At 47.1% G+C, this 27,975-nt stretch overlaps 1 protein-coding gene across 28 annotated transcripts in view; it reads left to right on the forward strand.

The window, feature by feature from the left end:
- The window catches only part of NCOR2 (nuclear receptor corepressor 2), a 494,549-nt gene that overhangs the window by 273,132 nt on the left and 193,442 nt on the right, over positions 1–27,975 (forward strand). For all 28 annotated transcript variants that reach the window (XM_075898492.1, XM_075898501.1, XM_075898496.1 and 25 more), the window contains one exon: positions 7,973–8,025. In XM_075898492.1, coding sequence (XP_075754607.1) covers positions 7,973–8,025 — 53 coding nt within the window. The remainder of the gene's footprint in view (positions 1–7,972; positions 8,026–27,975) is intronic.

Here is a 27,975-nt window from a genome sequence, read left to right on the forward strand (position 1 = left end):
AGGATGACCCGTCATCAATGATTTGGTGAAGTTGTGAGACTCCAATCCCCATCTCTTTCAGCTGCCTGTCATCCTTCAATAATAATTATTAATGGTTGCTGTCACATTTCAGCTATCCCTTCCCCTCCACCCAGCAAGCCCTGTTCTGTCTCCAGCGAACACAAGGGACAATAGGATCCCTGAGCTGTTGGAGAAAACGGCTAATTGGCGGGCACTGAGTTGGAGCTTTCCAGGAGAACTCCCTCTAGTCTACACTATATAAAGGGAGCAATTGGGTGGTAGATTGAGGCTCAGTCCTGTCTCATGCTGAGCACCTTTGCAAGTTGCCGGGAACCCTAGTACCAACTGATTGAAGCCCTAAATGTATGGGGGAATGGAAAGTGCTTTTCCTGCTAGATGAATAGTCCCAGGGAAGATGGCTCAGGGCAGGGAAAGCTTCCTGTCCAGTACTAATTTAGAAGTGTTTGGGATAGTGTGGCATTGATCTCTTGTGTGTATGTATGTATGAGTGTGAACATGAGGTGTGTCTAGGAGGTAAATGATCTTCTGTTCACATCTCATTTAGAGAAAGTGCATCACTGTGTCTCTCTGTAGACCTCAAGTTGTTAAACGCTGCAGAGCCTCTTTCTGCTCCTCAGGTTAGTTGTTTTCAGGCTTGGTGCTCGTCCTGTAAATTGGGTGTGTTTAAAACAATCAGTAAATGGCACTGTGTAATGTTTACTGAGGCTAACCTGTCTCTCTGCTGCTGCATACACCCTATGTCTGCGTCTAGACTGGCAAGCTTTTCCACAAAAGCAGCTGCTTTTGTGAAAAAACTTGCCAGCTGTCTACACTGGCCGCTTGAATTTCCGCAAGAAAACACTGACGATCTCATGTAAGATTGTCAGTGTTCTTGCGGAAATGCTATGCTGCTCCCGTTCGGGTAAAAGCCCTCTTGCACAAATGCTTTTGCACAAGAGGGCCAGTGTAGACAACGCGGTATTGTTTTGCGCAAAAAAGCCCCGATGGCGAAAATGGCAATCGGGGCTTTCTTGCGTAAAACTGCATCTAGATTGGTGTGGATGCTTTTCCACAAAAAGTGCTTTTGCGGAAAAGCATCTGTGCCAATCTAGATGCTCTTTTCCGCAAATGCTTTTAATGGAAAAATGCTTTTAACGGAAAAACTTTTCTGTTAAAAGCATTTGTGGAAAATCATGCCAGTCTAGACGTAGCCTATCTGTTCTAGGCCCACTTCTGAGTGGGACATGAAAACATGGCCTGTGTGCACATACTGCAAAATGGGGAGGAGAGTTTGTTCTTTTCCCATCCCCCTTTCTTGCCATGTTGTGCTTAGCACAGCAGGGCTCCAAGCATGACAAGGGCCTCTAGGAGCTACTGGGACCAAAGAAATTATGTTGAGAAGCAAGAACTCTTTTGCATCAGAAAGAAAGTCACTCAGGGAAGGAGGACAGAGGTTCCCATGCCTGCCTTTCTTGGAAGTAATCCTCTGCAGATATAGGCATGCACACCAATCCTAGGTGAACCCTCAAGTCTGCTAGGCTCTTGTGCACCTCTGGGTCCCTTGGAGCCAGTTGCCTGTGAAAGGTCTGCAGAATTTTCCTCAGTTTAGCTGAAATATGTCTGCATGGATTGCTCCCAGCGTGGCCGCAGACATGGTTGTCTCACTAATATGTGTTCAGGAGCGCCCTGGTTCCGACATTCACTCAGAGGTGGTGACAGATAAATGTCTGTTTGATCAGGAGGCAGCTTGCCAGGTGCTGATAGCTCAAAGTAAGAGGGTCGCTGAGGAAATTGGTTAGTCAAAACTGAGAGAGGCAAGAGGTCATAGGCATGTTAGCAAACCACGGACTGTGATCTAGGGCCGACGGTTACATCCTTTCAGCATTAAAATGTTAAACAATGTCAGGTTGGAATCTAGAGCTCCACCTCCTCATAGAAGTGATTGTTTTTGAGCGGAGAGATTGAAACTTGTTTGATTTCTTTCTTGTTTCCCATTCCGGTGGTCAGACAGATTGGCAGTTTGAACACTGCAGTGCTTTGGAAATTGCATGGGGCTTTCCTTCTGTTTCATTTCCAAAATAGCATCCTTATAGTCAAATCTCTCAGAATACATTGAACTGTCTTCTCATTTTTCCAAGAGGACTTTCTCCAGAAGGAATAGGCTGTGCTCATCTTGCCTTAGGCAAATGCTGACTTGGATTTGTCATGTGTGCTTATCTAGATCTGTCACGTGCTTGTAATATCAACTGGGTATTTATACAATCTCTTTCTGTGGGATGTATATGGAACACAAGGAACAACAGCATTTTCGCAACCACTGCGTAGCTCATACTGAAGCATTTTATTGTCTGTGGTCACCGGTGAGATTTTTGTCTTTCTTTTGGATGGGTTAAGGATGTCTCTGTTTGTTTCCCCGTGGGGGTAGAATTAGCGCGATGTGGATATTGTGTCTATGAAAGATGAAAGTTTCTACCCTATGGGCATCTAATGACAAGAGATGTGTTGAGCGTAATTTTGGGATTTTAGAGTTCCATGTTTCATAATCTTTGGGTTTCTATTGTGGAATGGTGTTTCATTCATACAAAACAATCTGAATGGTTAGTTAACAAAAAAATGTGGTGCATTCATTGTTGTTGTAGCTGTTTTGGTCCCTGGTTACTGGAGAGAGAAAATGGGTGACAATATACAAGATTCTGGATATTGTTTCTCTCAAGTTTTTCTTGTGTCAGGATAAGAAAAATTAGCAGAAACTGGTGCCATGAATCAAACTGTTGTATTTATGGATGTGAGCACAAGAATATATCCTAATCCAGTTTACTCCATCACTCTGAAGAAAGACATTTTCTTTTATCAATATGTTTCCTCACCTACGTTCCTATCCTGGCAAACCCCGTGTCAGAGCTCATGGCAGAAGTGCGCTGTTATGTGTCACTCCATCATTCTTGCAAAGAGAGTCCCTTCAGAAGCATTATGCTGATGTGATGCAACAGAATCGCATCTTGAGGTTTTCTTTTCCCGGTACAGGCATTGGTTTTTAAGGGTGGACTTACCCTTCTGGAGTTTCCTGGACTTAGTAGAGCAACTACCTGGTCAATAGGAAAGGGAGGACCATAATCATAGAATGAGGATTCCACAACTAGAATTACTGATCAATAGTTTCTTGCCAGCTGAAATGCTGAGACACCACTATTTACCTCTTTCTATTATGAAAACTGATCATTTATTGCCACCTTTTGTTTCCTTTCTTTTAGCCAGTCACTGATTATTGAAAGAACCTTCTCACTTATCCCATGACTGCTTGATTTGATTCAGAGGGTCCTTGTCAAAGGCTTTCTGAAAGCCTAAGTATATTGTATTGACTAGGTCATGCTTGTTGACACCCTCATAATTCTAACAGATTGACAGAGGGTGATTTCCCAGTACAAAATCTGTGACTCTTATATAAACACAATACGTTGAGAAAGTGTCTGATATTTTTCTTCTTTACTGTAGTTTTAACCAGTTTGACTGACGCTGCCTGTGATTGCCAAGATTGCTTCTTGGGCCTTTTAAAAAATAAGTGTTACATCAGATATTCTCCTGTCAGCTGGGACAGAGACTGATTTAAAGGATAGGTTACATACTACAGTTCGGAGTTCTGCAGTTTCACATTTGAATTTCTTCAGGACTCTTGGGTGAATAACATCTGGTCCTGGGGATTTACTACTGTTTAATTTATCAGTTTGTTCCAAAACCACTTCTAATGGCACCTAAATCTGGGATAAGTCCTCATATTCATTTCCTCAGAGGAGAGGCTCACATCTCACCGACATCCTCTGCAGTGAAGACCAGTGCAAAAAATTGATTTAGTTTCTGCACAATCACCTTGTCTTCCTTGAGTGCTTCTCTAGCACTTCAGTCATTCAGGAGCCCCTTCCTGCTTCTGAGGTACTTTTTTTTTCTTTTTTTGCAGTTAGTTTTTGTGATTTTTGCTGATTCTTCAAATTCTCTCTAAGCTTGCCTTATTATACATTCACACTTAACTTACAGAAGTTTATGCTTCTTCCTATTTTCCTCACTAGGATTGGACATCCAGTTTTTAAAGAATGTCATTTTGTCTCTTTTATTCTACTGGTGTTTTCTGGTCCATTTTTTTTTTTTTTTTTTTTTTTAATTTGGCATATACATTTATTGGTGGGGCTCCATCTTTGAAAAACAAGCTTGTAGGACAGGGAGTAGTAGTATCCTGCTATAATCTGAAAAAATCCATTGGATGGGTGTGGCAGGGTATTAGATGTTGGCAAATTATTGTGAGAGGCTTGCTGAGCCAGCAGAAGAGCCATTAATCCAAGCCTTCCAAAGATATGGCTTGTGGAATCTGATAAACACAGGCAAAGCCAACCCTTGGGCTCTTTGACATTGTTCTTTTCATTAGGTTAATGTGAAACAAAATTACAGTCTTCCCTCAGTTCATACTTAACCGCGTGATCATGATGAGTGATTATGGCTAGTTTGTATTTAACTATTGCCAGGATATAGATTTCACCCATAAACCATCTGCCACATGCTCCGGCTGTTTGACCACATTTTGTGTTAAATCACTCGTAGATAGTTTAGAGAAAGTTCATGGATAAATTGCCTGCATAGTTGGATGTTGTTTTAGTGGTTAGACAGAGATTGTGTCAATTGTTGTGTGTGACGGGGCATGGTTGGCTTTATTAACACAGTGTGGAGTATGCTCACAAACCCTTATTTTTAGAATCAGGCCAGTGATTAGATGTGTTGAAGAATCAGGCCAGTGATTAGATGTGTTGATTTGGTTTTGATCCTGAATTCTTGGTTTTCTCTCTTGGTACTGACGCCATTGCATCCTGGTGCCATTTTCCAGCAATCTCTCTTGCAGTAATGGCTGTTGTGACATTCCGTGTTTCCTCTTCACATTCTTCAGTGGCCTGCTCTGCTACCCGCTGATATATAAATGGTATAAAACTGATTTGTAATGCAGAGGAAAAACTTGTGCCAGAACTTCTTCTTCCCACTTAGCCAGTGTAACTCAGCCCCCAGGTTGAGATCCTCCATGCAGAAAAAGGTATCCTGAGTGCAGTGCATCGTATTCTGTGATGTATGAAGCACAGATCAGATGCTCTTTTAACAAGACCAGTCCAGGGCAGAGATGCCTCCCCTCTGACACAGGGGCTTGACACAGCTCTCCAAGTGGGGGCAGGAAGGCAAGCAACAAAAGAAGATAAAAGAAAAAAACACTGCATCTGGGGAAGATAACGCTCTCATCTCCTCAACGGCTGGACGGTGCTACACCAGTTTACACGAGCCTGCTGCATCTGGCTTGTTCAGAGCTGTCTTTATCTATACGCAGAAAGCAGCTACATAAGGCACCCGAAAATTTGGGGCACCGCTGGGACTTAATGTCCATTTATCTGACTCTTCCTAGCCCTTTTACCTCTGAAGAGGATCTAGTTAACTTAAAAGTGAAAACGCCTGCCAGAGCTATTAGCAGAACAGTAAACCCTGTGAAAGAGCCATTCAGATGGCAATGAAGCCGTTTAACAGGTATTTGCCAATTCCAGGTACAGTTTCTGCATTTACTGTGTATGTCGACAGGACCTTAGTTTAAAATCTGTTTTAAAAATATTTCATTGGAGTGTTGCTGAAGGTTATAAAATCACATTTCTAAAAAATCGTTGTCCATCCCGGCTGCTGTCTGTTAGAGGGGCACCAGTTTAATAGCATTGTGTAGGGCCCCATAAATCCTAAGGACAACTCTGGGCTTGTTTAGTTATCTACAAATGCAGATGCAGAACAAGGAGCAATGGTCTCAAGTTGCAGTGAGGGAGGTCTAGGTTGGATATTAGGAAAAACTCTTTCACTCGGAGGGAGGTGAAGCACTGAAATGGGTTACCTAGTGAGGGGGTGGAATCTTCGTCCATAGAGGTTTTTAAGTGCCAGCTTGACAAAGCCCTGGCTGGGATGGTTTAGATGGGATTGGTCCTGCTTTGGGCAGGGGGCTGGACTCGATGACCTCCTGCAATTTCTTTCAATCCTAGGATTCTGTGATTTTCCAAGGTGCTTTTTGCTTCCTCTCCTGGCTCCTTCAACTCAGACTTGTCCCCAGGGCTTTGTGTCTGTATAGTTCCGAATGGATACCAGGGCTCTATTTCTCATAGAAACCTTATTCCCAACCAGTAAAAGTTCCATGTCTCATTGATGGATCTTTTCCATGGCTGTGAGCTAAGAGGGATGCCCCCAGCAACTAGGAGCAGGGTGAGGGCTGGGAGCTGTTCCCACCACTCAAGGCTAGTCGGGGCTTTTGGGTGGGACTTGGGTGCAGGAGGCTTGATATCATCAGCTGCTCTCATCTTTAAAAATGGACATGCAAGGCCTGTTCTGATTGGTGCTGAGAACCTGGATCTCCCAGGTAAGTCAGACTTCACCATGAAATGAGAAGTTTGTAATGACATTCCTTATTTTTGGTGCTTCTGCCAAGTCTCAGAAGCAGAGCATTGCACTGGAGTGGAACTAGTCAGCTGAGATGATGCATGGGCTCAGAGTGCTGAGGTCTGGCAGCTGCAGGTGATCTGGGCATAAGCTAAACACTTTTCTATACGCTGCTGTTCCCATCAGGGGTTTGACAGGAGCCAGAACGACGGAGGGACATGCTGGGAAGAGGCTAGCTGGGTCAGTTCCTTTAAGGCGGAGAGGCGCATTAGCCAAAAATCCCAACTCTGAACTCTCTAAGACATTGGGGAAGTTGGAATCCAGCCCTGCACCATACAGCTTGGGTCCAGCTGTGGTCAGAGCCAGCAAGGGACTGCTGGGCCGTGTGATGACCAAGTCTTTGTGACACATGTATTTCATGCCCCTAAACCATGGCTGTCACCCTCTCAGAAGGATTTACTCATGTCTCTGCTCTGGGAACGGCCCATAGGTGCTTGTGTGTTACTCACTAGTGCACACTTTACCCAAGTTATGCCTTGGGCATGACCACGAATAGTCAGGGCAACATTTTGGCAAATCCCCTGTCTCTAGGTGACAAGTGGCAGTGCTGGCAACGGTTAAGCGACTTGTCCAAGGTTGCAGAGTAAGTGTGTAAGAGCTAGGGATAGGGCACAGATCTCTTGATTCATCACTGCATGTTTCAGGAAGCACGAGCATGGGTGGCCTAGTGCGTAGGACTCTAGCTTGGCCCCCCTGGGTTCAGTTCCTTTTTCTATCACAGATTTCCTGTGTGACCCTGAACTGAGTCACAAAGTGTCTGTCTGCAGTTCTCCATTGGTAACCTGAGGGTCACAGCACTGCCCAGCCTCCTGCGGGTGTCGTGCAAATAAGTACATTGAAAATTAATGTGCTCCGACCCAATGGTGATAGCCCTGAGACAGAGGAAATCCCAATGCAGCTGGAACCCTGAGGGTTCTGTCTCACTTGAGCGGCACCAGTATCTCACCCTCCCTGTGGCTGGCTCCTACAGAGGCTTGAGTAGACATAACAATTTGCAGCACACAGATTGTTTCCCCCCACCCCACTCCCTTATCCTCCCCCATGTCATATGTTGCAAGGTACACTACATTTTCAGTAAGTGAATAACAGTCAGTCACTCTCCCTCCAACCCCCACCCTTTCCTGTGCTGCGCTGCATGGTGTTTGTATGGATTACAGAGCAAATTGCTTGTTCTTAGCTGGCTCTGTTGAGTGCTGCCTGCCTCCCACGAGCTGATCTCGGCTGCACAGTGACTCAAGCAGTGTTGCAGTGTGTTCACAAAGAAGCAGCATCTACATAGTATTAAAAGAGAGGAAGAGAGTGGGGTAGAGGGACAGTCAGAGACAGCATCAAGTCTGTAGCATTAGAGCAGAAGGGGCTATGCCGGCGTCTCTCTCTAGGAGCTGGAGGTCCAAGCTGCTACAGTAGCATTTCTGACAGGTTTAAGTTTCTAAATGTCAGACTGTACCATTTATGCCTTCATTTTTCTTATTTATTTCAGCCATTATACAACCAGCCTTCAGACACCAGGCAGTACCATGAAAACATTAAAATGTAAGTATGTGGCAATAAAGTCGATTTGAAATGTCAGGCCATGCATTAGGCTGGCGCAGAAGAGATACTAGTTTGCCCCCAGATCCCATTTCCCATTAAGGGTGGAAAGAAATAGCGTGTACCCTTTTAGTGATCTTGTGTTGCTGCTGTTGGTGCCCGGAGAATCAGAACGGCTTGAAAAGTACATCACTCAGGAGCAGAAAAGTTTGTGGGATGGTAAAGGTACAGTTTGGCTTGCGTAGTGGTGGTGGGGACACTGATATCTTCATGAAAGGGGGGTGTTTAAATGTCTTGGTTCAGCAAGATGGGCTGGGGCATTTTATATATGGGAGAATGTATTTTTTTAAAAGGATGAAAGGAGGCAGAAGTTGAAGAGCTCAGGGGGTGTCAGTGGCTGCTTGCAGCCTTTTTGGTCAGCTGACAAAAGCTGCTGTGGTGGTCAAAATGTGCATATCTGCAAATAATCTTTGGAGCCCAACGGGGGAGAGAGAATGTGTAATGCTAGTCCCTAAAAATAGCCTTCGTTCATCCTACTTCCCTCAGGTTTGTAATAAGACCCAGGACTGGAAAGAGCTTCAGATCAAATTTACAAAAGTAAAAGTTCAACTCAGAGCCTCTTGTATTGAGGATGCCCTTGGCAAACTGGGCTGAGTTGGGGAGGGGAGAAGGAAGATGTATCTGTACCAAGTACCATGTCAGAGTGTTTTGATGTACAGTATAGCTTTTCAAGAGCTTGCGCTGCGTAGTCACACCTCTCACTGTCTGTGTGGATTCTTATTTGAGCTCCGTTGTCTGATGGATGGCTTCAAGTCTAGGTATATTTCAGAATGAAATGCAGGACAGTTTTGTTTGACACATGCTGGAATGTGAAATTAACTGTCATCTTTTTGGGGTGTGTTTCCAGGAGGGATAGGATTGAAGTGAAAAGTTGGACAGGAAGGGCCTCTTCGCTCAAGGAGGCATATAAATGAACATTTAAGAATAACTGGTTATTGCTGAGAAATTTGCCAAGTTTTAATAATCCTGTAGTCAGTTACTTCTCTTTTAAACTGCAATCAATGATTTGATAAACAATTGGTATTTAGTGACTACAGTGAGTTACTGCAGATAGATTGACTATAACATATACACTTCTAGGTTTATTATAAATTGAAATTAAAAAGCTTCATATGTAGTCTAACAGATCTTGTCTGGGTTGAATTGATACAGAAGATTAATGTCAAACCTCCCACTTGTGCCTGTGAGGAGTACACCTGTTCTGGTATCAGGCATAACAACCAATTCCTGATTCTCAGTGGCTTTTCAGTGGAATGTTAATAGCCTCCAGGTGAGTTGAAGTGAAGGAGTTAACATACAGCATCTTTCTTGTTACAGGATTTAGGATTTAGTGACATATGTTATGAGCCTGATTTCTAGGCATTTAACTTGTGTTCATCTCTATGGTATCCATAAAGGGGTAGGATTATCCAGTGGTTAGAATAGTTGTCTGAGAATCAGGAAACCAGATTCATCTCCCTTTTTCATACCAGACTTCCTGCATGACCATAGGCCACTCAGATTAAAATGTTCAGAAGTACCTAAGTACATTTAGGAGCTGAAGCCCCATTTGAGTATTATCCTTTCTGAACATCAGTAGGGTTATGGGAAGGCCTGCAGTGCCTTTGCCTCATGAGGGTCCTGAGAGGATCACTACATCCCATTCGGTTAGGGGGTCAGACTGTGGGAATAGGTGTCATATAAGGGCCCTAGAGACAGAGAGCAGCAGAATGCTTCATAGGCATTAACAAATGAAGCATCTGCATGGGATAGGGAAATATCCATCTTTCACAGGTGGGGAAATTGAGGCACAGAAATTAAGTGCCTGAGATCATGCCTATATGCAGTGAATTATATGGGCCCACAGTGCCCATGCTCCACCAATATACAGAGCACGGTGGTCAGGCCTCTCCTCCAGCCCCACCAGATGCTCCCTACACCTCTCCTGGAGCATCCCTGCACCCTGGGCGGCAGCTGGCTGCTGCTCCCTGCCCCCCTCCGTCAGCCTCTGCCACAAGCTCCCCCGTTAACCTCCCACCTGGAAGAGCTCCACAGCAGTCATAACTTTCTCTGGAGAAAAGTGGCTCTTGATTCAAAGATGCTTTTGATATGCTCCATGCAGGTTCCAGAGTGGTGGAGGCAGAGGTGTTTGCAACTCTGCTGCCTCAGATGCCCTGCAACCTTTATGGGGCTGTCACGTTACTGGATTTTAAAGGGAGAAGCCAGATCACTGTTGCATCCATGTGTGGGGCGTGCCCCAAAAGTCTGTACCAAGGGGGTCATGTGGGGTGTCACGTGAAAGCTTATGTTCTACTGATTCTGTGTATGCTATTCATGCGCTTATATAATGTCTATACGAGGAGTTATAATTATGTACTCTGTGTCAATGGTGGAAGGTTCTCTGTCTGAGGCAGAGCAATGGGCAAAGAGTGTTCAGCCAGTGGCTATGCTGATTAGCAAGGCTCCAGAGACAATAGATCTCTAAGAGCCAGAGACACACCTGAGGAATGTCTGGATATCTGCAAGCCAGCCAGAATAATGGTTGCTGCCTTGGGACACAAGGATAGGTCAATGGACCATGTGACTTGCAGTGACCTGCTCTGGCCAGGAAGATGCCAGGAGAGGTATATAAGAGCCATGTGGCACCCTCCATCAGGAGTGGCCTGAGGCTGGCTGCGGCAGCTGGTGCCCTAGGCGTAAGGTGCGATCAGCGCCCCCTCCTGCACGGCCGTCAATGGCCGTGATGTAATCACATACCCATCTCTGAACCCCTCACACTTTCCAACACCATCACCTTGACCTTCCCCAGTATCTTCCCTGAGCCCCCCCACTTCTGTTCTGAATCCTGCACCTTCCCATGCCCTGCCCTGAACCTCTCCTCACCCCCCCAACCCTGACTCCTGCACCATCCTGAAGACCCACACAATGCTAGGTAAGTCTTCTAGTTCCTGTTCATAATTTTCATCTGGCGTTCAGATGTTGGGAAGCCCAACGCAGTGGGAGGAGAGTAAGGTGCTAGGGGAGATCCAGCTTGGAAAGGAGGATGCTACATGAAGGTCTCTGTTCCCTGAAAGTTCATGAAGGGTATGTCTACACTGCAAAGTTAATTCGAATTAAATTTGAAATAGCGGAGCCCTTAATTCGAATTTGGTAAACCTCATTCTACGAGGAGTAAAACCAAATTCAAAAAGCTATTTCAGATTAAGTGCTGTGTAGACCCTTAATTCGAAATAGGGGGCCTCCAGCCCTTCCCAGGGAGCCCTGGTGGCCACTCTGGGCACAGTCAGGAAAACTTACTCTCCTCTCTTCCAGCCCCAGAGCCATTAAAGAGGTAGACCCTGGCCACAGTGCCTGTGACAGCTCCAAGCCTGCCAGCCCAGAGCCAGCAGTGGCCACCAGGGCCCCAAATCATGAGCCAGCAAGCAACTGGCAGCCAGCCCTCTACTGCTCCCCAGGAGCAGTCTGCCAGCTCCCAGGAGCCTGACAGGGGCTGGAGAAAGTGGGCTCCTTCCCAGCCCAGGGTGGAGATCATGGACCTTATTCAGGTTGGGGGGGGATGCCCCGAATGTCCATGATCTCCGCACTAGATGGAGCAACATGGCCGTCTATGAAGGATAGCTGCCAGCCTGTCCTCCAAAGGCTACATGCGATCCCAGGAGCAGGTTTGCATGAAAATCAAGTTGGCCCGGTGAGACCCCCAACCCTGAGCTTCCCCTCCCCCTTTTTCCCCTTGCTTCCTCCTTCTAGCTCCCTCCTCCCAGGTTTCCCCTTCCCCTCTCTCTCACCCTCTGTCTTCCTTTCTCCCACCTCCTTTTCCCAGTCTCCCCAGAGGTTCATCCCCCACCCCAGTTTTGTTCAATAAACCCAGTTTCTATTTTTGAACATACATGTTTTTTATTTGACATCAGGAAGGGGGGCTAGGGAGGGGTAAGTGGAAGGGCGTGACAGAGGATGGGGCACGAGCTCCCGGAGGGGAGGACTGGGGAGGCTCTGAGGACTCCTCGGGGTGGACACTCTCCCTCAGGGCCTCCTGGATCCTGACAGTCCCCTGACGAACCCTCCAGATGGCAGACTGCAGCAAGCGCAGCTGGGCTGATGGCATTGACCCCACGATGCACCGGCATGCCCAGGGGCAGTTCTGGCTCCATGTGGCCGAGTGCTGTGGTGTCCCGAGTGCGGGCACTCAGGGCACTCCAAGACAGGACTGCTTTGCTGTCCCTCATTGAGATAGACAAGCAAAAGAGGAACCCTGAGAACTGTCTGTCCAGGGTTGGGGTAGGGTCCCTTTAAGCACGGAGCTCAGTTAGCCTCAGGCAGCAACCCCACACACTAAGTCCTAACCTGATGCCCTGCTGGCACTGGTTCTGGCTAGCCTTAACTTTGGTTCAAGGTCCACTCAGTGTGGACGTGCTATTTTAAAATAGCAAAAGGCTATTCAAAATAGTTTTTGTGTATAGATGCGTTATTTCGAATGAGCTTAATTCGAATTAACTATTTTGAATTAAGTTAATTCAAAATAGCGCTGTAATGTAGACATACCCCTACGGCTCTGTAGCCTCAGAGGGATCTCTTCTCTCCTGCAGTGGGATGTTGTTGGTTGTTTTGGGATCAGAGTATTAAGCTGCCATCGAGCAGTGAGCTCCTTGCAGACCACTCCCTACACCTTCTGGCTCAAACACTTACTTGTTCTTCTTCGAGTGCTTGCTCATGTCCATTCTGATTGGGTGTACGCGCGCCGCGTGCACGGATTCCGGAGCTTTTTTCCCTTAGCAGTACCCATAGGGCCAGCAGGGAGCCCCCTGGAGTGGCGCTGGTATACTGGTGCATATATACCCCTGCTGGCCCTCCCACCCCTCAGTTCCTTCTTACCGCCCGTGACCATAGCTGGAGCGTGCTTCAGGCTATTGCCTATCTCTTAGCAGCTTATCTCTTATCCGTTGTATTATAGTTCGCAGTTGAAGTTTCTTTTCTAGTTAAGTAGTTGTTAAGTACTATAAATAGTTATTTAGATAAGGGAGCACTGGAACCCTCCCGGGAGGGGAGGGCATGCCATGGCCCCAGGGCTTCAAACCCTGTGCCTCCTGCTCCAAGCCTATGCCCTGCGGAGACCCTCATTCTAACTGCCTTAAGTGTCTGGGTGAGGCTCATCGAGCTGAAAGCTGCTCTATCTGCAAGAGCTTTAAACCCAGGACTAAGAAGGAGAGGGACTTCCGACTGAAATTCCTGCTAATGGAATCAGCACTGCAGCCTCAGGGCGAGGAGCGGCCTCACTCCGCCCGCAGCGCACCGACAGCGGCACCGTCGGACAGCCGGGCACCGAGACGCAGATCGCCGTCACCGGTGCCGAGGGCCTCCAAGAGCTCGAGGGGTCGCTTGGCAGAGAGGAGTGCCCAGAAGGTGTACCCTAAGGAGGGGCACCTTTCTTCTAAGTCCTCTAGGAAGAGGCACAGCCTGGACAAGGGCAAGAGCCCTGGGCAGACAGTGGGGCTAGGAGAGGTCCGTGAGCCTTCCACCCCAGAGACCTTTGAGGCAGCCCGGGACCTCATCCACATGGCGGTGGATGAAGGGGAGGGCCCGGTACCGCAGAAGCGGACCGCGCCGGCACAGGCCTCTAGTGCCCCCCAGCAGGACAGGGCTGGGCCGTGGGACCCTCTGGGCGACGGGCAGGCCTCGGCCCAGCAGCAGCAGTTTCCCCCGGTTCCGGGACGAACACCGGCACCGACCCCGGGCCCGCTCCCCACGGCACCAGCAGCGACTCTGGGAGCGTGTGGGCTCGCTACGCCGACGGCACCGGCACCGGTGCAGGGTCCGGTGCCGCAGATGGCTCCCTGGGCGGTGCAGGACCCCGCACCATATTACGCACCGCCTGCGGTGCCGCAACAGGCGCCCCGCACGGCACCGACGCTGTTGCCGCTCCCGGCACCGATCCCTGCTTACTCCTTGGGGGCACAGCAGCAGAGCGCAGCACCGGTGCACATGACGGCACCAGAGGGGTACGCACCGGTCTATCAGATGCACCCGGGCGCGGTACCGCCACAGCAAAGGCCTCCACTCATGCCACCACCGGCACCGCGGGTGGTGCACAGGGGCAAGCCATCGGCCATGGCAGACCAACGTAGGGTGCAGTCTTCATCAGCGCCTCCATGGTTGGCATCAGAGTACTCTTCGGAGTTGGAGGCTGAGTCAGTGGTTTCGACCGGGCCCTCATGTAGGTCGCGGCCTCGCCATAGGTCCCGCTCGTCAGTCAGATCATCTCACCGGGATCCGATGGTCCAGCAGCAGTCGCAGGGGCAACCCCAGTGGGCTTTCTGGACGCCCTGGGCATACCATCAGGCCCAGGGGCCTCCCCCTTCGGGGCTGGCAGTGGGTCATCCCGAAGAAGTAGCACCCCATCTGCCACCCCCTTAACAGCCCCCCCGCCTGGAAGTGGCTCGCCCATGGCTTCGGGGCCGAGACCCCCGGTGATTGGTCAGGGGGAACCGGGGGCACAGTTGACCAAGGAGGCAATCCCCTCAAGGGACTTCTCGTCATCCTCGCCAGACGAGGCCCTGGCCAACCCCGCACCTCAGCCCCCCGTCCATGGACTCCAGGGCGCACCAGGAGCTGCTTCAGAGGCTGGTGGTCAACCTTGCGGTCCAGCACGAGGAGGTTCACGAGGACTTAGATCCGATGGTGGACATCATAGCGGCAGCGGGCCCTGGTCGAGTGGCGCTCCCACTGAATAAAACAGTGGACAAGCTGTCTAAAACCCTGTGGCAGATGCCGGCCTCTATTGCACCGACCCAGAAGGGGGTCGAGAGATGATACTATGTACCCCAGGAGGGGCATGAGTATCTATTTACCCACCCGGCTCCGGGATCCATAGTGGTTCAGGCCGCTGGGCAGAAGGAGCGCCAAGGGCCTCCAGGCCCCACTCCGAAGGCAAAGGAGCCTAGGAGATTGGACCTGCTCGGCTGGAAGGCCTATGCCACAGGGGGCCTCCAGCTACGTATAACTAACCAGCAACTGATGCTGGGGCGTTATGCTTTTAATATGTGGGCATCCACGCAAAAATTTGCCAGCCAGCTTCTTCCCGAATCCCGCCAGGAGTTCGGGGCCTTGACAGAAGAGGGACAATCAGTGGCGTGTACCTCTCTCCAGGTGGCCTTGGACGCAGCCGATTCAGCAGCCCGCACCATGGCCACAGGGGTGGTGATGAGGCGTAGTGCCTGGCTGCAGGTGTCTGGCATCCCACCCAAGGTGCAGACTAGTATCCAGGACCTGCCCTTTGAGGGGCCGGCCTTATTTTCAGAGCAGACTGACTCCAAGCTGCATAGCCTGAAAGACTCAAGGGCAACCCTGAAGTCGCTAGGGATACATACCCCGGCGCCTCAGAGGCGCTCTTTCCAGGCCAGGCCCTACCCTAGAAGGGGGCAGAACAACGAAAGGGGTCGCAGGAGAGGCCGCAACAATGGCCGCCCTGACCTTTTCAGGGGCAGGCGTAGGGGGCCTCGGTCAGACTCCGAGAGAAGCTCAGGGCCGTTCCCCGGTCCCCAAGCCAAGCCCTCATTTTGAAGGTACGCCAGAGAGCAGAGTACCAGTAGCGCCTATCTGTCTGCCCTTTGGGGACCGTCTTTCCCTATTTTTCCAGGGATGGTTAAAGATCACGTCGGACCGTTGGGTCCTAGACCTGGTGAAGCAGGGATATACTATCCCCTTCCTTTCTTACCCTGCCTCCCATCCCCCAGCCTCGTCCCTTTTCAGGGACCCCTCTCATGAGATGCTCCTTCGGCAGGAGGTGTCCAACCTGTTGATGCTAGGGGCCATAGAAAGGGTACCTCCAAACGTAAGGGGAAAGGGTTTCTACTTCCGCTACTTCCTGGTACCCAAGGCGAAAGGGGGCATGCGTCCCATACTAGACCTCCGAAACCTGAACACCTTTATAAGGAAGATGAAGTTCAGGATGGTGACACTAGCCCGCATCATCCCATCGCTCAGAAAGGGGGACTGGTACGCTGCTCTCGATTTAAAAGATGCGTACTTCCACATTTCAATTTTTCCAAGTCACAGAAAATTCCTCCGGTTCACGGTGGGGCAGGATCATTTTCAGTTTACGGTCCTCCCCTTTGGACTGTGTACGGCCCCGAGGGTCTTTACCAAATGTATGACCGTGGTAGCCGCATTCCTGAGGCGGCACAAGGTCCAGGTGTTCCCATATTTGGACGATTGGCTCATAAAGGGCAAGTCTCGAGAACAGGTACTGGACCATGTCTCGAGGGCCAGAGCTCTGTTCGAGGGCCTCGGCCTCCTCATAAACGAGGCCAAATCACTGCTGGAGCCCACGCAAGTCATAGACTTTGTGGGGGTCCATCTGGACTCGCCTATGGGCAAGGCGTCCCTGCTGAGAGACAGATTTTCGACCATTCAATCGCTGGTAGTGGGGCTGCAGGAGTTCCCGACTACGACGGCGAGGACCTGCATGAGGCTGCTAGGCCACATGGCGGCGGGCACTTACGTGGTCCAACATGCCAGGCCACGCATGCGCCCATTGCAGGGGTGGCTCAAGGTAGAGCACAACCCCTTGTGATCGCCGCTGGATGCGGTGGTAACTATCCCCCAGGACGTCCTGCGCTCACTGGACTGGTGGAAGGACAAGAGCACGGTGTGTGCCGGGGTCCAATTCGCCAAGCCGTCCCCGTCGGTGCAGCTGGTCACGGACGCCTCGGACGTGGGATGGGGTGCTCATCTGGGCAACCTCAGGACACAAGGTATGTGGTCGGCAGAGGAGGCTTAACCTGGTCCTGACTGCCCTTATGAAGCCCCCGTTCGAGCCCCTAGCTTCATGCTCCCTGACACATCTATCTTATAAGGTAGCTTTCCTTGTGGCCATTACCTCGGCCAGGCGGGTGTCTGAGCTTAAGGCTCTCACCTCAGAACCACCTTACACGGTGTTTTTTAAAGACAAAGTGAGGTTACGTCCACACCCGGGATTTCTTCCCAAGGTGGTCTCACACTTCCACATGTCCCAGGATATTTACCTACCAGTGTTTTATATAGATAGGACACGAGAGTTTCGTAAGTCAAATCAACTGTTTATTTCAGTGGCAGAAAGGATGTATAGTCAGCCAGTCTCAACGCAGCGTATATCCCCGTGGATTACTTCCTGTATTCAACGTTGGCGGCGTTCCTGGCCTGCGTGCCGATCCTGGAGATCTGCAGGGCAGCAACCTGGTCATCAGTGCACACCTTTGCAGAGCATTATGCAATCACGCAGCTGGCCAGGGAGGATGCTGCTGTCGGGACGGCAGTTCTGTGTTCTGCAGAATAATAAAATAATAGTTAGTCACCTTCCGACCCCGCCTTCGGAGGGGGGACATGTCTAGGGACTCACCTAATCAGAATGGACATGAGCAAGCACTCGAAGAAGAAGAAGAGGTTACTTACCTCGTAACTGTAGTTCTTCAAGATGTGTTGCTCATGTCCATTCTGCATCCCACCCACCTCCCCATGTCGGAAGGAGCCGGCAAGAAGGAACTGAGGGGTGGGAGGGCCAGCAGGGGTATATATGCACCGGTATACCGGCGCCACTCCAGGGGGCTCCCTGCTGGCCCCATGGGTACTGCTAAGGGAAAAAAGCTCCGGAATCCGTGCACGCGGCGCGCGCACACCTAATCAGAATGGACATGAGCAACACATCTCGAAGAACTACAGTTACGAGGTAAGTAACCTCTTCTTCTGAGCTCATCACAAGTCCAGAACCTCAAATGCTTTCGTTGTGTCAGGTTCAGTGTTCTTGTCTATGAGTATTTTTCTTTGGTTTGTTGTTTTGTTTTGTTTCTGTTTTTTTGCCACCATTTAAACACCGTTGTCGTGGGTTTGTAGAAAGCTATCACAAGCAACGTATCTAAAGTGACAAAGTCAAATTGATAGCTAGTCAGCTGTGAAAAGAATGAGTTAAAAGTACTTCTAGCTATTACACCTGTCTCTGAGACTCCCTGCCAATTTCTGTGGTTTTACAATCCCATTTTCCTAGTATTTAAATGATTTCCTCTCCCTTCTTGCTTTGTAAAAGAGCCACGCACTGGGGAAAGTAACAAGATGCCTGCACAGGGGAATAGTGAAACTGATGATTAAATACAAAGTGCCGTCAAACACACAAAGTTAAATACACGCAGAAAAGAAAACGGTCTTCTCTGATCTGTTATTCTTTGTCATCTTAAAGATTACTGATAGCCATTGTGGGTAATATATTTCCAGGTAGCAGTGTGCAGGTTTTGCTGTTAACTGTTCTTTTTATGTATCCTTTAATGAGCATTTTTTGACTGTGGGTTTGATTGTCCTGATTGCTTATAGTGTTTCAGTAGGCCAAAGGATGGAAGAATGGAGTTTATGCTCAGCGATTTGTTCAGGAAAAATATGGGAAATAAACCTTAAAATTTAAATTTAAATTGTCAGTCCCCTCCATTCTGGCCTATCACAGAAACCTCCCAATTAGCCATTTCAGCTTGTTATTGATGCTAGCGAAGGCACTTCTGGATCTAGGTCAACAGAAAGCCCTGAAGCCTCTGTTCCAAATGCACTCTTTTTGATAGTGGTCATATCTGGAAGCTCTCTTGTTTTCTAGACTGTCTTGGTTTACATATTTGCTTTTTTACCAGTAGTTGAATGTGTAGGGGAATTGGCAGGCAGCATTCTTCCTGATCTTCCTGTGTCCATCCCTGGAGTTAAGGGGCACTGTGGGGCTGGAAATGAGAGAGAAAACCAAGCCCCCAAGCCACCTCAGGTTCTTGGATCTTAGGCCACGTTTTGCAAGAATAAAGGAAGTGAAGCTGCTGCATCTTGACCAAATTCATTTTGGATGCTGCTGGTATCCTCACTACAGTTCTCTTGCGGTTTCAGTTGGAGACTTTCTTCTTCCCTCCCTGCTGCTCTTCAGATTTACTAACCAAAACCAGCGGCCATCTTCCACTCCAGAGGTGGCTAAATTATATAGGGAGGTGAAGCAATCCACACAGAAAAGTTCTCAGGGAGAGTTCTTCAGCATGAAAGACATGATACAGTTGGAAGGTCTCTTTACAGAGCTACGGCCAGTTCCCTCCAACTGAAGTACAATGGAGTTGTCCATTCCTGTGAGCAACTTCGCTTCAAGCCTCTGCAAGGTTCTCTATAACTAGACTTGCTGCTGGCCAATACAGGGAAATAATCTGGGATGCCATTCTCTTTAACTTTCAACAGGTTAATTGGTTAATGTACTATGAACACAGTTTCTTCTCTTTTGATATTTACATCTCTACACCAAATGCTGTGAATGAGCCACTTCCACCTTGACTTGATTAGCCTCATTAACACAGAATTTGTACCCCTGACTCTGTACTTCCACTCCAGTTCATCTGATGAAGTGGGAATTACCCACAAAAGCTTATGTCTGAATAAATCTGTTAGTGCTGATCTACACTAGGGATTTATTTCAAAACAACCCCCCTTATTTCGAAATAACAAGCGGAGTGTCCACACTATGAAGCCCATTATTTCAAAATAAAGAAGCTGGTTATTTTGAAATAATAACTCCTGCTTTCCTTGGGGGAAATAAACTTATTTCGAAACAGTTATTTCATGAGTTATTATTTAGAATTTAGTTATTGCGAAATAATTTCCTCGTGTAGACATGCCCTTCATCTCTAAGGTGTCACAGGATTCCTCATTTTTGTTTCAACAAGATTTCATCGTAAATGAGTTGTACTGTGTTACACAGGGTGTCCTTTTGTTTTTAACACATTTCATGCCTGGCTTTGCAAGGATAGTCTAGCACATTTTCCTCTTACTACGCAGATGATTTTTCGTTTATAGAGATTTTTATTTTGTTTGCCACCAGGCAAGTTGTTAGTTACACTGCTCCATGGAAGCCAATGGGTTTGCAGAGGAGTAAACTATAAAGCAGTATATTTCTCTCCCTCCTCCCCTTCTCTATAAAAATGTCCTTTGGATGACAACACTAGTTTAATTTAATTCTTATTGTTTGGTTTTCTTCTTCATTGGCGTAATTCACTTACTGTTAATAAAATAGACTTTATAGTTCTAGGGAGAGTTTATACCCTTCTTAAAATGTTACCAGTGTCTTTTATTTTCCTGGTCTTTTTCTTTGTACAGTTATTAATTTCATGCCCCAGTTCATTCCAGTGTTTGCAGTTTTGAAAGCTTTTAAGTCTTATTTAACTGCTTTGCTATGTTCTGTTCTCCTTCTGCTTGGATCCATTTTGCTTCACCTATGCAGACTTCAGAGCAAGGACAGTACACTTTGTATGCTACATCAGCTTTGTGATCTCAGGCACTTTCAAGCAGTTTGTGCCTAAGACTGTTGACCTACCTTTGTAATGTTTACAAAATGCTGGGGGAATGTTTTTCAGATGCTAAATATCTGATTTGTTAAAGGGAAATACCTGTCGCTCAGTCAATGGCACAGGAGATGTATGAAAGTGATAAACATTAAAATAGACACATTTTAATCAGATCTTGTATAAAGCCACAGAGGCCTTTCCCGTTGGCTCTGCAGCATCAGGCACTCGCTATTATTTCATCATTTAAAAACAACACCGAGAGCTCAACTTTTGAACACAGTGCTGACAGCCATCTTCATAACATAATGTCAGCCTGGAAATCATGTCAGCCTGGAAGGTTATTTGAAAGCTATTTAAAGCCCCCTGAATTGAGGCTTGGGGGAAAGAAAGCCCAGGAATTAGAATTACTCTATATAGAGTGGGCTGCAGAGCAGTCTTCCAGTCCTTGCTTCAGCACTTGCTGGAACCAGGCAAAAAACACAGAGACCTAGTTCTGCAGTGATTGCATGCAATGTTTCTGCCAATCTTTTCCATGCATATACAGAATAAAATGTTTATGTGCACCAATGCATGGTAAATATGCGCCACCAGGAGAAAGAAAAAACTAGCTGTGAGTGCTCTCTTAATCAGCTAGCTGGCATATGACTCTCTCCTGAACAGTTGCACAAGTGCTCAGCTTACAGGGAACACTGATTGCATGCAATCTGATCTGTGTTGAGTCTTTCTGTTTTAGTTTTGTGCTAGATTTCAGACCGTTGGGACCGTATAAGAGTTTGTACCTTTTGTATCACCTTTGCAATGTTCTCTGACTACAAGCATCCCAGGATTGAACCTCCTTTCTACTAAACGTATCTGGAAGAATAAGATAGCTACATCAGCAGGATCAGTTACTTGCTCTCCGCTGGGAGATACTATTCTCCGGGGGAACCTTCACTTTGCCTGCAATACACTCTCATCCAGTCAGCCATGAAAAATAGCCCACCAGGACTTTTCCCCTTGAAAAAACAAGTTTATTTCATGGTCTGTACTTTGGAGCAAAATATAGGCCACCTCTGAGCCCTTTAGGACCTGAGGAGCTGAAATCAGAGCATCAAACTAGAGCTGTATCAGGCTTTATTTTCTGTTTGGAGATCTTCACAAGTCACTCCTTTGGGCTCAGTTTATCTAAATATTCAGTCCATTGGTTTTGATGGCTTTGGTGTAAAATGTTCAAAACTGGGTCAATGCTCTCTTGAAACACTTCCAAGTATATTGGAGAGCCTAGACCGAGTTCAGAGTCTGCAGTTGAAAGGGGGGCCAAAATGTTGCATGATTGGGGCTTCTCACACCTCAGGTGCTATCCCAACAGCCCTCTTGGGTACTGTGTGAACGGTGATGGGCTTATTTTGTTAAGCATAGCTAACTGATTTGAAATAATTGCTGCTTCATGGTTTAGAACCTAATGCAGAGCAGGAAGGCTCAAACTTTCCTAAGGGGTTAATGATTTGTGGGGGCTGGGTTTCAGGTGACCTCCTGGAGCCATGGCTGAGCAATGTTTCAACTGGGGCTCCAAAATCTCTACTTAACAAGTTTGAAAATTTGAATATTTTTTTATCAGTTTGCCTCTGGCAGCACAGCAAAATCCTGACATTTAACACACATGCTTTTGCAGACTTTTCCACACTAATTTATTCCTTTTTGGGTTCTTCTTGTAGTAGTTACAGACATTTGCCTCATCAAAAATTTACCTCACAGCCTCCCCTCATCCCCTTTCAAGGTCTTTCATCCTTTTCCTGTGTGCTTGGGCTAGTGCAGAAATATTAACTTGTGATGAATTATTAAATGATGGAGAAACACATTCCAGCCCACAGCTTGTTGTTCCTGATAAGCCTGGTGCTTCCTTTGTATGGAATACCTTGCACCAGCCAGCACTGAGACAAACAGAATGGGCTTCAGGAGAAGACAAAGTGGGGAACAGCTGGGTGTCTTTTATGACTGGAAAAGCTGCTGCTGAAGAACTACAGTGAAGGTTGCACTTGTTTGATTTTTGTTTCCCACCCAAAGGTAGAAAGAGGACATCAGTTAATCTCCAGGTTTGACATAAAGAACACTGTTATGGCTAGGACACCTGCCAAAGGAAGTTGTTTAGGTGTGTTAAGTGGGAACATGAAAAACAGGATTGGCTGACAGGCTGGGGAATAAACACTGTGGTGTGCAGCGAGTTACACTCGAGAGCCTCCAAGGTCCTCAACACCTGGGCTACCACCATGTCTGTTACCGCGTTCCCTCATCACTGTGGGTAGGGGGGATGTGTAAATTAACAGAAAAAGTGACACTGGATAATATAACCTCTCTTTTCCACCCCAGAGGTTTATAAATGTTACATATGAAGCACTTCATTGTGATTAGGGTGTGTGACCTGACCTTGGGTAAACAGGGACATGCTCTGCCTGGCAATATGGTCACTTGCTGCAACTCCTCTCAGAGTAGGAGCAAGGAAATGAATGAGTGAATGTCACGCACAATTTCTCATGCACCTTCCACCCTCTCTCTGTCTGTGAGCATCCCTCACAGCTTTATAGGTTTAAGAGTAGCCCGTTTCCACACTCTGACATCTAAACCTGTGAGGTGCAGCATAGTAGGGAACCGAATGTGTCGGTACCATGCAAGTGCTGCATCTGATGCGACTGAGTACCAAAAGGAACTGTGACAGCAGCAGAAAGGCTTACATGCCAGGAGGAAGCAAACCAGCAGATCCTTAACATACAAACTATTCCCTTTCTTTTGGCTGCTAGTTAGTTTTGATCTCGGAGTGTCTCCATCTTGCAGCTTCCAGCAATTGAAGAGCCTAAACTCACTGGTAATAGTGGTTCAGTTCAAGTCATCATCAGGCTTTTGTCCATGTCCCTTGTCTGCACAACAAATGTTGCTGTATAATTGGTCTGCCAGAAGTTAATTCCCCCTCTCTCATGTGCATCTTGGCAGGCTTGATCCCTCCCTCTGTTTATAGTGACTGTTTGGTGAAAAGGTTCCTGTGTAATTAAACACCTGAGATCAGTTTTGATCAAACAAAATTCCTCTGTCTCTTGTGCTGGCTCAAACTTCAGTGCGGGCGGATTTGGCCAGATCGATACAGTATACTCAGGCCTGTTTATCTCTGCAATTCTTATCACAAGAGTTTGATGTGTACATATGTGTGTGTGTGTACACACAACACATTAAAGTTACTCTAGCCAAGTAATTCATGTGTGTGGGCTTAGGCCAAATAACTCAAAAGTCAGGCTTATGTGTTCCCTCCTCCGCGGGCTCTGTTGTAAAAGCCAGAAATGAAAACAATCACATACCAAGCAAATTAAGGTGAAGGCATACACTTTAACTGAGCTTCTTTGCTGCCCTTGGTTTGCTTAGACTCTTAAGAGTCAAAGAGTTGGGGTTTTTTTAGAAACTATAGATAGGACCCTACCAAATTCATGGTGCATTTTGGTCACATTCACAGTTATAATTTTTTAAAAACGGTAAATGTAATAATTGCAGGAGCTTCAGGGGGTAGCCAAGTTAGTCTGTTACAGAAAAAAACCCAGCAAATGCTCTTGGGCTGTACCCATGAAAGCTCACGATACCATCTACATGTTTGGTTAGTCTATAAAGTGCTACCACTTATTACAATTGTTGTAATAATTTCAGGTATTTAAATCTGAAATATCACAGTGCTGTAATTGTAGGGGTCCTTGACCAGTGTTCCCTCAAAATTGAGTGGCAGCACAGCTTCACACGTGGTTAATCAGCCCTGCCAAGTCAGTCAGCTCCATGCACAGATTCCTGCAACTCTGACTGGATAGGGCTGGTCCTTCATCTGTGAAATTGTGCTGGCACGTATCTTAGACGGAACGCTGGTCCTGACCCAGGAAGAAATTGTGTGAGGGTCCCAAGGTTATTGTAGGAGTGGTTGTGGCACTGCTACTCTTGCTTTTATGCAGCTGTTCAGAGCAGCATTGCTTTCAGAGCTGGGCAGCTGGAGAGCGTTCTGAAAGTAGAACGACTGCCAGCAGCAACACAGAAATAAGGATGGCCTGGTGTGATATTGCCGCCCTTACTTCCTCGCTGGGCCTCAGAGCTGGGGCGTCAGTCAGCAACTGCCATTTTCTGGCCACCCAGCTATGAAAGCAGCAGTAAGAGTGACAGGAGTAGGTATTGCCACCCTTACTGCTGCTGCTGGAGTGCTGCCTTCGCATCTGGGCATCCAGCCAATATTACAAACACTGCTCTCCAGTTGCCCAGCCTTGAAGGCAGCGTAGAATTAAGGGTGGCAATACCAAGACTCTCCTAAAATAACCTGTGACTCTCTTGCAACTCCTTTTTGGGTCAGGACCCTCTATTGGAGAAATGTTGGTGTCCTTTGACCCTGAATGGTACAGGGTAAAAGCACACAAGGCCAGATTTCAGAGGAGGACACAAGGTTTCACCCTCCATTATGCATTTTGCATGGCTGTGAATTTGGCCGGCCTACTGATTATGGGACCAGTTGTACAACACCTTCTCATTAATAAAAGTAATCAATTTGAAATTAGTGGGGCTACTTGGGTAAGGATTACTCATGAGAAAAAATTGGAGAACAGTGCCATAAATTATGGATGAGGTGTTTTGAATCCTGTTTTTTTTAATAGGTTGTGGTTCCTGCCCCAACCTCATTCATGATGAAAACTGGGCGTTTTTATTTTTCAACATCAGTTTCCTCCTCCCATCCCTCAGACAAGCAGGCTCAAGTGGAATGAAGCTGTTACAGACCCTCACACATTCTCTCCTTGGTTTTGTTGTCTTGGTGCAGGCTGCATAGCTGGGCAATATCGGATTTCAGACCAGGAAATCAATACCAGTATTTCCATAGAGTAACATGTCCCTTGCAGTTCTGCCACGCCGTAGAAGAGGGGTGTCCATGCTATGTGACACAGATAGCTGTGCCTGGCTTTTACTAGGGATGTTAGATAGCGGGTAATTCAATACTCATGTATCCGCATGAAATCTTTGTGGTTACACAACTGTTTGATTGTCCCCAGGGGTGGGGCTGGCAGCCAGTGCGCTTCCAGCCCCACTCCTGGGGAACCCCTTGTCACCGTGTGCTGTTGCCTCTGTATCAGCTGGTGGGCCCAGGCTCACTGCAGACAGAGGCTGCTTCATGGCAGCCTCCCCTGGTGCTGCCTCTGATAGAGGCAGCAGCACAGGGTGGGAGCAGTGGCACTGCAGAGCTGGTGCTGGGGGAAACTGGCTTTTAAGCCTGCTCCCCTTAGCACTGGTTCCTGCTCCTTCCTCCCTTGCTGCCTCTGATACATTGCACACCTGCAGCGTGTTTGCTCGGATGCTTGTCATTCTCGATAATCAAATGGAAAGGGTTTCTTGTTTGGGTTCACCAAAAACAAAAACCCCAAAGGGTCATAGAGTGATTTGAGATGAACAACAGGCTTGTGCTCTGGCAGATTTCTAATCATGAGTCTTTGGGCACTATTTCCATACCATGTACCCAAGGGCGGCCATGAGCTGTATTTTAAACACTCTCTTGTTGCTTATTTCACATCCCTTGCCCTGTTCTTTTTCACTTTTTTTTTTTTGGTTCTGAAGCAGACTGGGGAGAGTTGCATTTTTAGGGATCTCAAATATCTCCCTTCCTTGCTTCACAATCAGCCAGATTTTCAAAGACTGAGTAGGGAGCTCATTATGAGCTAACCTCTGTACAAATCATTTGTAAAAGATCTCTTTCCAGCACAGCTGCACCTCAGAATCAAAATCACATTTTGGCAGGATTCCCCACGCTCAAGCTGTAGCATAGCTTTCAAAAGAAACTATCAAGATTAGCTTCATACCTTCATCCATTTCCCCCCCCCACACACACTTTGAATTTTCCAGATCTTTTAAGACCTCTCTGCCCTATGACATAATTCCTGAGGATTGATGCCCCAGAAGGGGACAGTGTTTTGCAAGGATGACCTTCCTAAAGTGCTGCTACAAGTACTGTGTGCCTCTCCAGCTGTTACAGAGAACAGCCTTTCCTGTCACTGGCTGCACAGCGGGAATTTTGCTGCAATGTTTGATTTGTCCTAGGAGCAGAACATGCGCTCCTCAGACATGTGCCCTGAATTAACCTCTCTGCAAATGGTTTCCTAAGTAACAGCGGTGTATGTAGCAAGATAAACTGTGAAGCATATTTATATTTAGCAAGAGCGTATTAACCTTTGAAGGCTTGACCTTAACAGGAAAGGTAAAACAGCAAAAACATTTAGAGTATGTTTTAAAAAAAACCCTTCCGTTAGTTGATTACTTCAGTTCTGCTAATGATAAACATGCACTTGCTTTCAAGACATTTCCAGGCCTTACAGCTGCAGAGCTATTAAGCCCTTGCCTGCATTACTATTCTCAAGGTCAGACATAATGCAGAGCTCAAGACTACTGTCAGCTTTATAAGAGACTCTAAATTTTCTCATTTACTCTCCTATCTGCTGATGAGTTTCAAGGCAGCTCTAGCAGCAGTGTCTTCAGAATGCCTGAATTGCTCTTGGAGGGCTGCCACAACTGTCTGGTCTTCCTTGTGAAGGAGGAGTACTGATTAGCTGTGTTGTCTGGACCAGCAGTGGAGGGTGAGACACATATGAAGGTTCTGCCCTCTCCTTTTGAATTTCTGAGTGCTGCAACTCACTTGTTGCAAGGTGTACTGTAAATAGCAAAAAGCCACAGAACTTCTCCTTTGGCCTTCCAACTTTATAGGTGTGAGGCAAAGCTTAAAGGGATCCTCTTCTGTTGAAATTGATTTCCATGCCAATCTTTAAAGTGACACCAGTGAGCCCCATCCTGGGATCAGTGACAGTTGCAATTCTCATTGACTTTCCCATTGGAGGTGAAATTGGGTCTCAGGCCCGGATTGATTAAAACTGAAATAATATTAGCAATCTAGAGCCTGTTTCACCCTTGCATTTACTCCAGTTTTATGTCAGTGCAGCTCTGTGGACTTAGTGTAGTTGTGCTGCCTGGTGCTAGACTGATGAGTCAAACCCCCAGTTGCTTTTCCCGCTTAGAAGTTGAAAATGTTTATACTGCTTAGAAGTTGAAAATGTGTTAGTCAGTTTTTCTTTTGTTTCTGGCCACCTTTACTTTCATTTCTCCTGCAGAGTTTTGAATCAGCATTGCCAACCCCAAACTTTCAAAAATCACCATCAGGCTCTCTTTACTTCCAGATTTTAAACTATTTGGGTTCTTTTTATTTGCCTTCTAGCATTTGAGCCTTTAGAGCTCACTTTTCTAACCTTTTTGCTACAACCAGGACATGTTGTTCTCTTTAATTTAAAATGGAAATGCTCACAATCACCTGTTTCCAAGAGCTGGGGCTTGATGTAAAGCGGCAAATATCCTGAGACGAGTGATGAAATGCTGAGGATTGGCAACATGGTTTTTCAGACAACTTGTTTCCACCTGAAATAAAAAATGAGAATGTGTCTCTGGGGTTTAGCTTCCTATCGAAGCTTGTTCATATCAGAATCTGTATGGTGACAATAAGAAGCCAAGAATTTCTTCAGAGGATCAAGGAAAGAACATTCAAGAGTGGCCAGTGAAGCAAGCAACTTTCTCTCTGGAAATC

The sequence above is a fragment of the Pelodiscus sinensis genome, chromosome 15 (assembly GCF_049634645.1).
Source record: "Pelodiscus sinensis isolate JC-2024 chromosome 15, ASM4963464v1, whole genome shotgun sequence".
Classification (NCBI taxonomy): Eukaryota; Metazoa; Chordata; order Testudines; family Trionychidae; genus Pelodiscus; species Pelodiscus sinensis.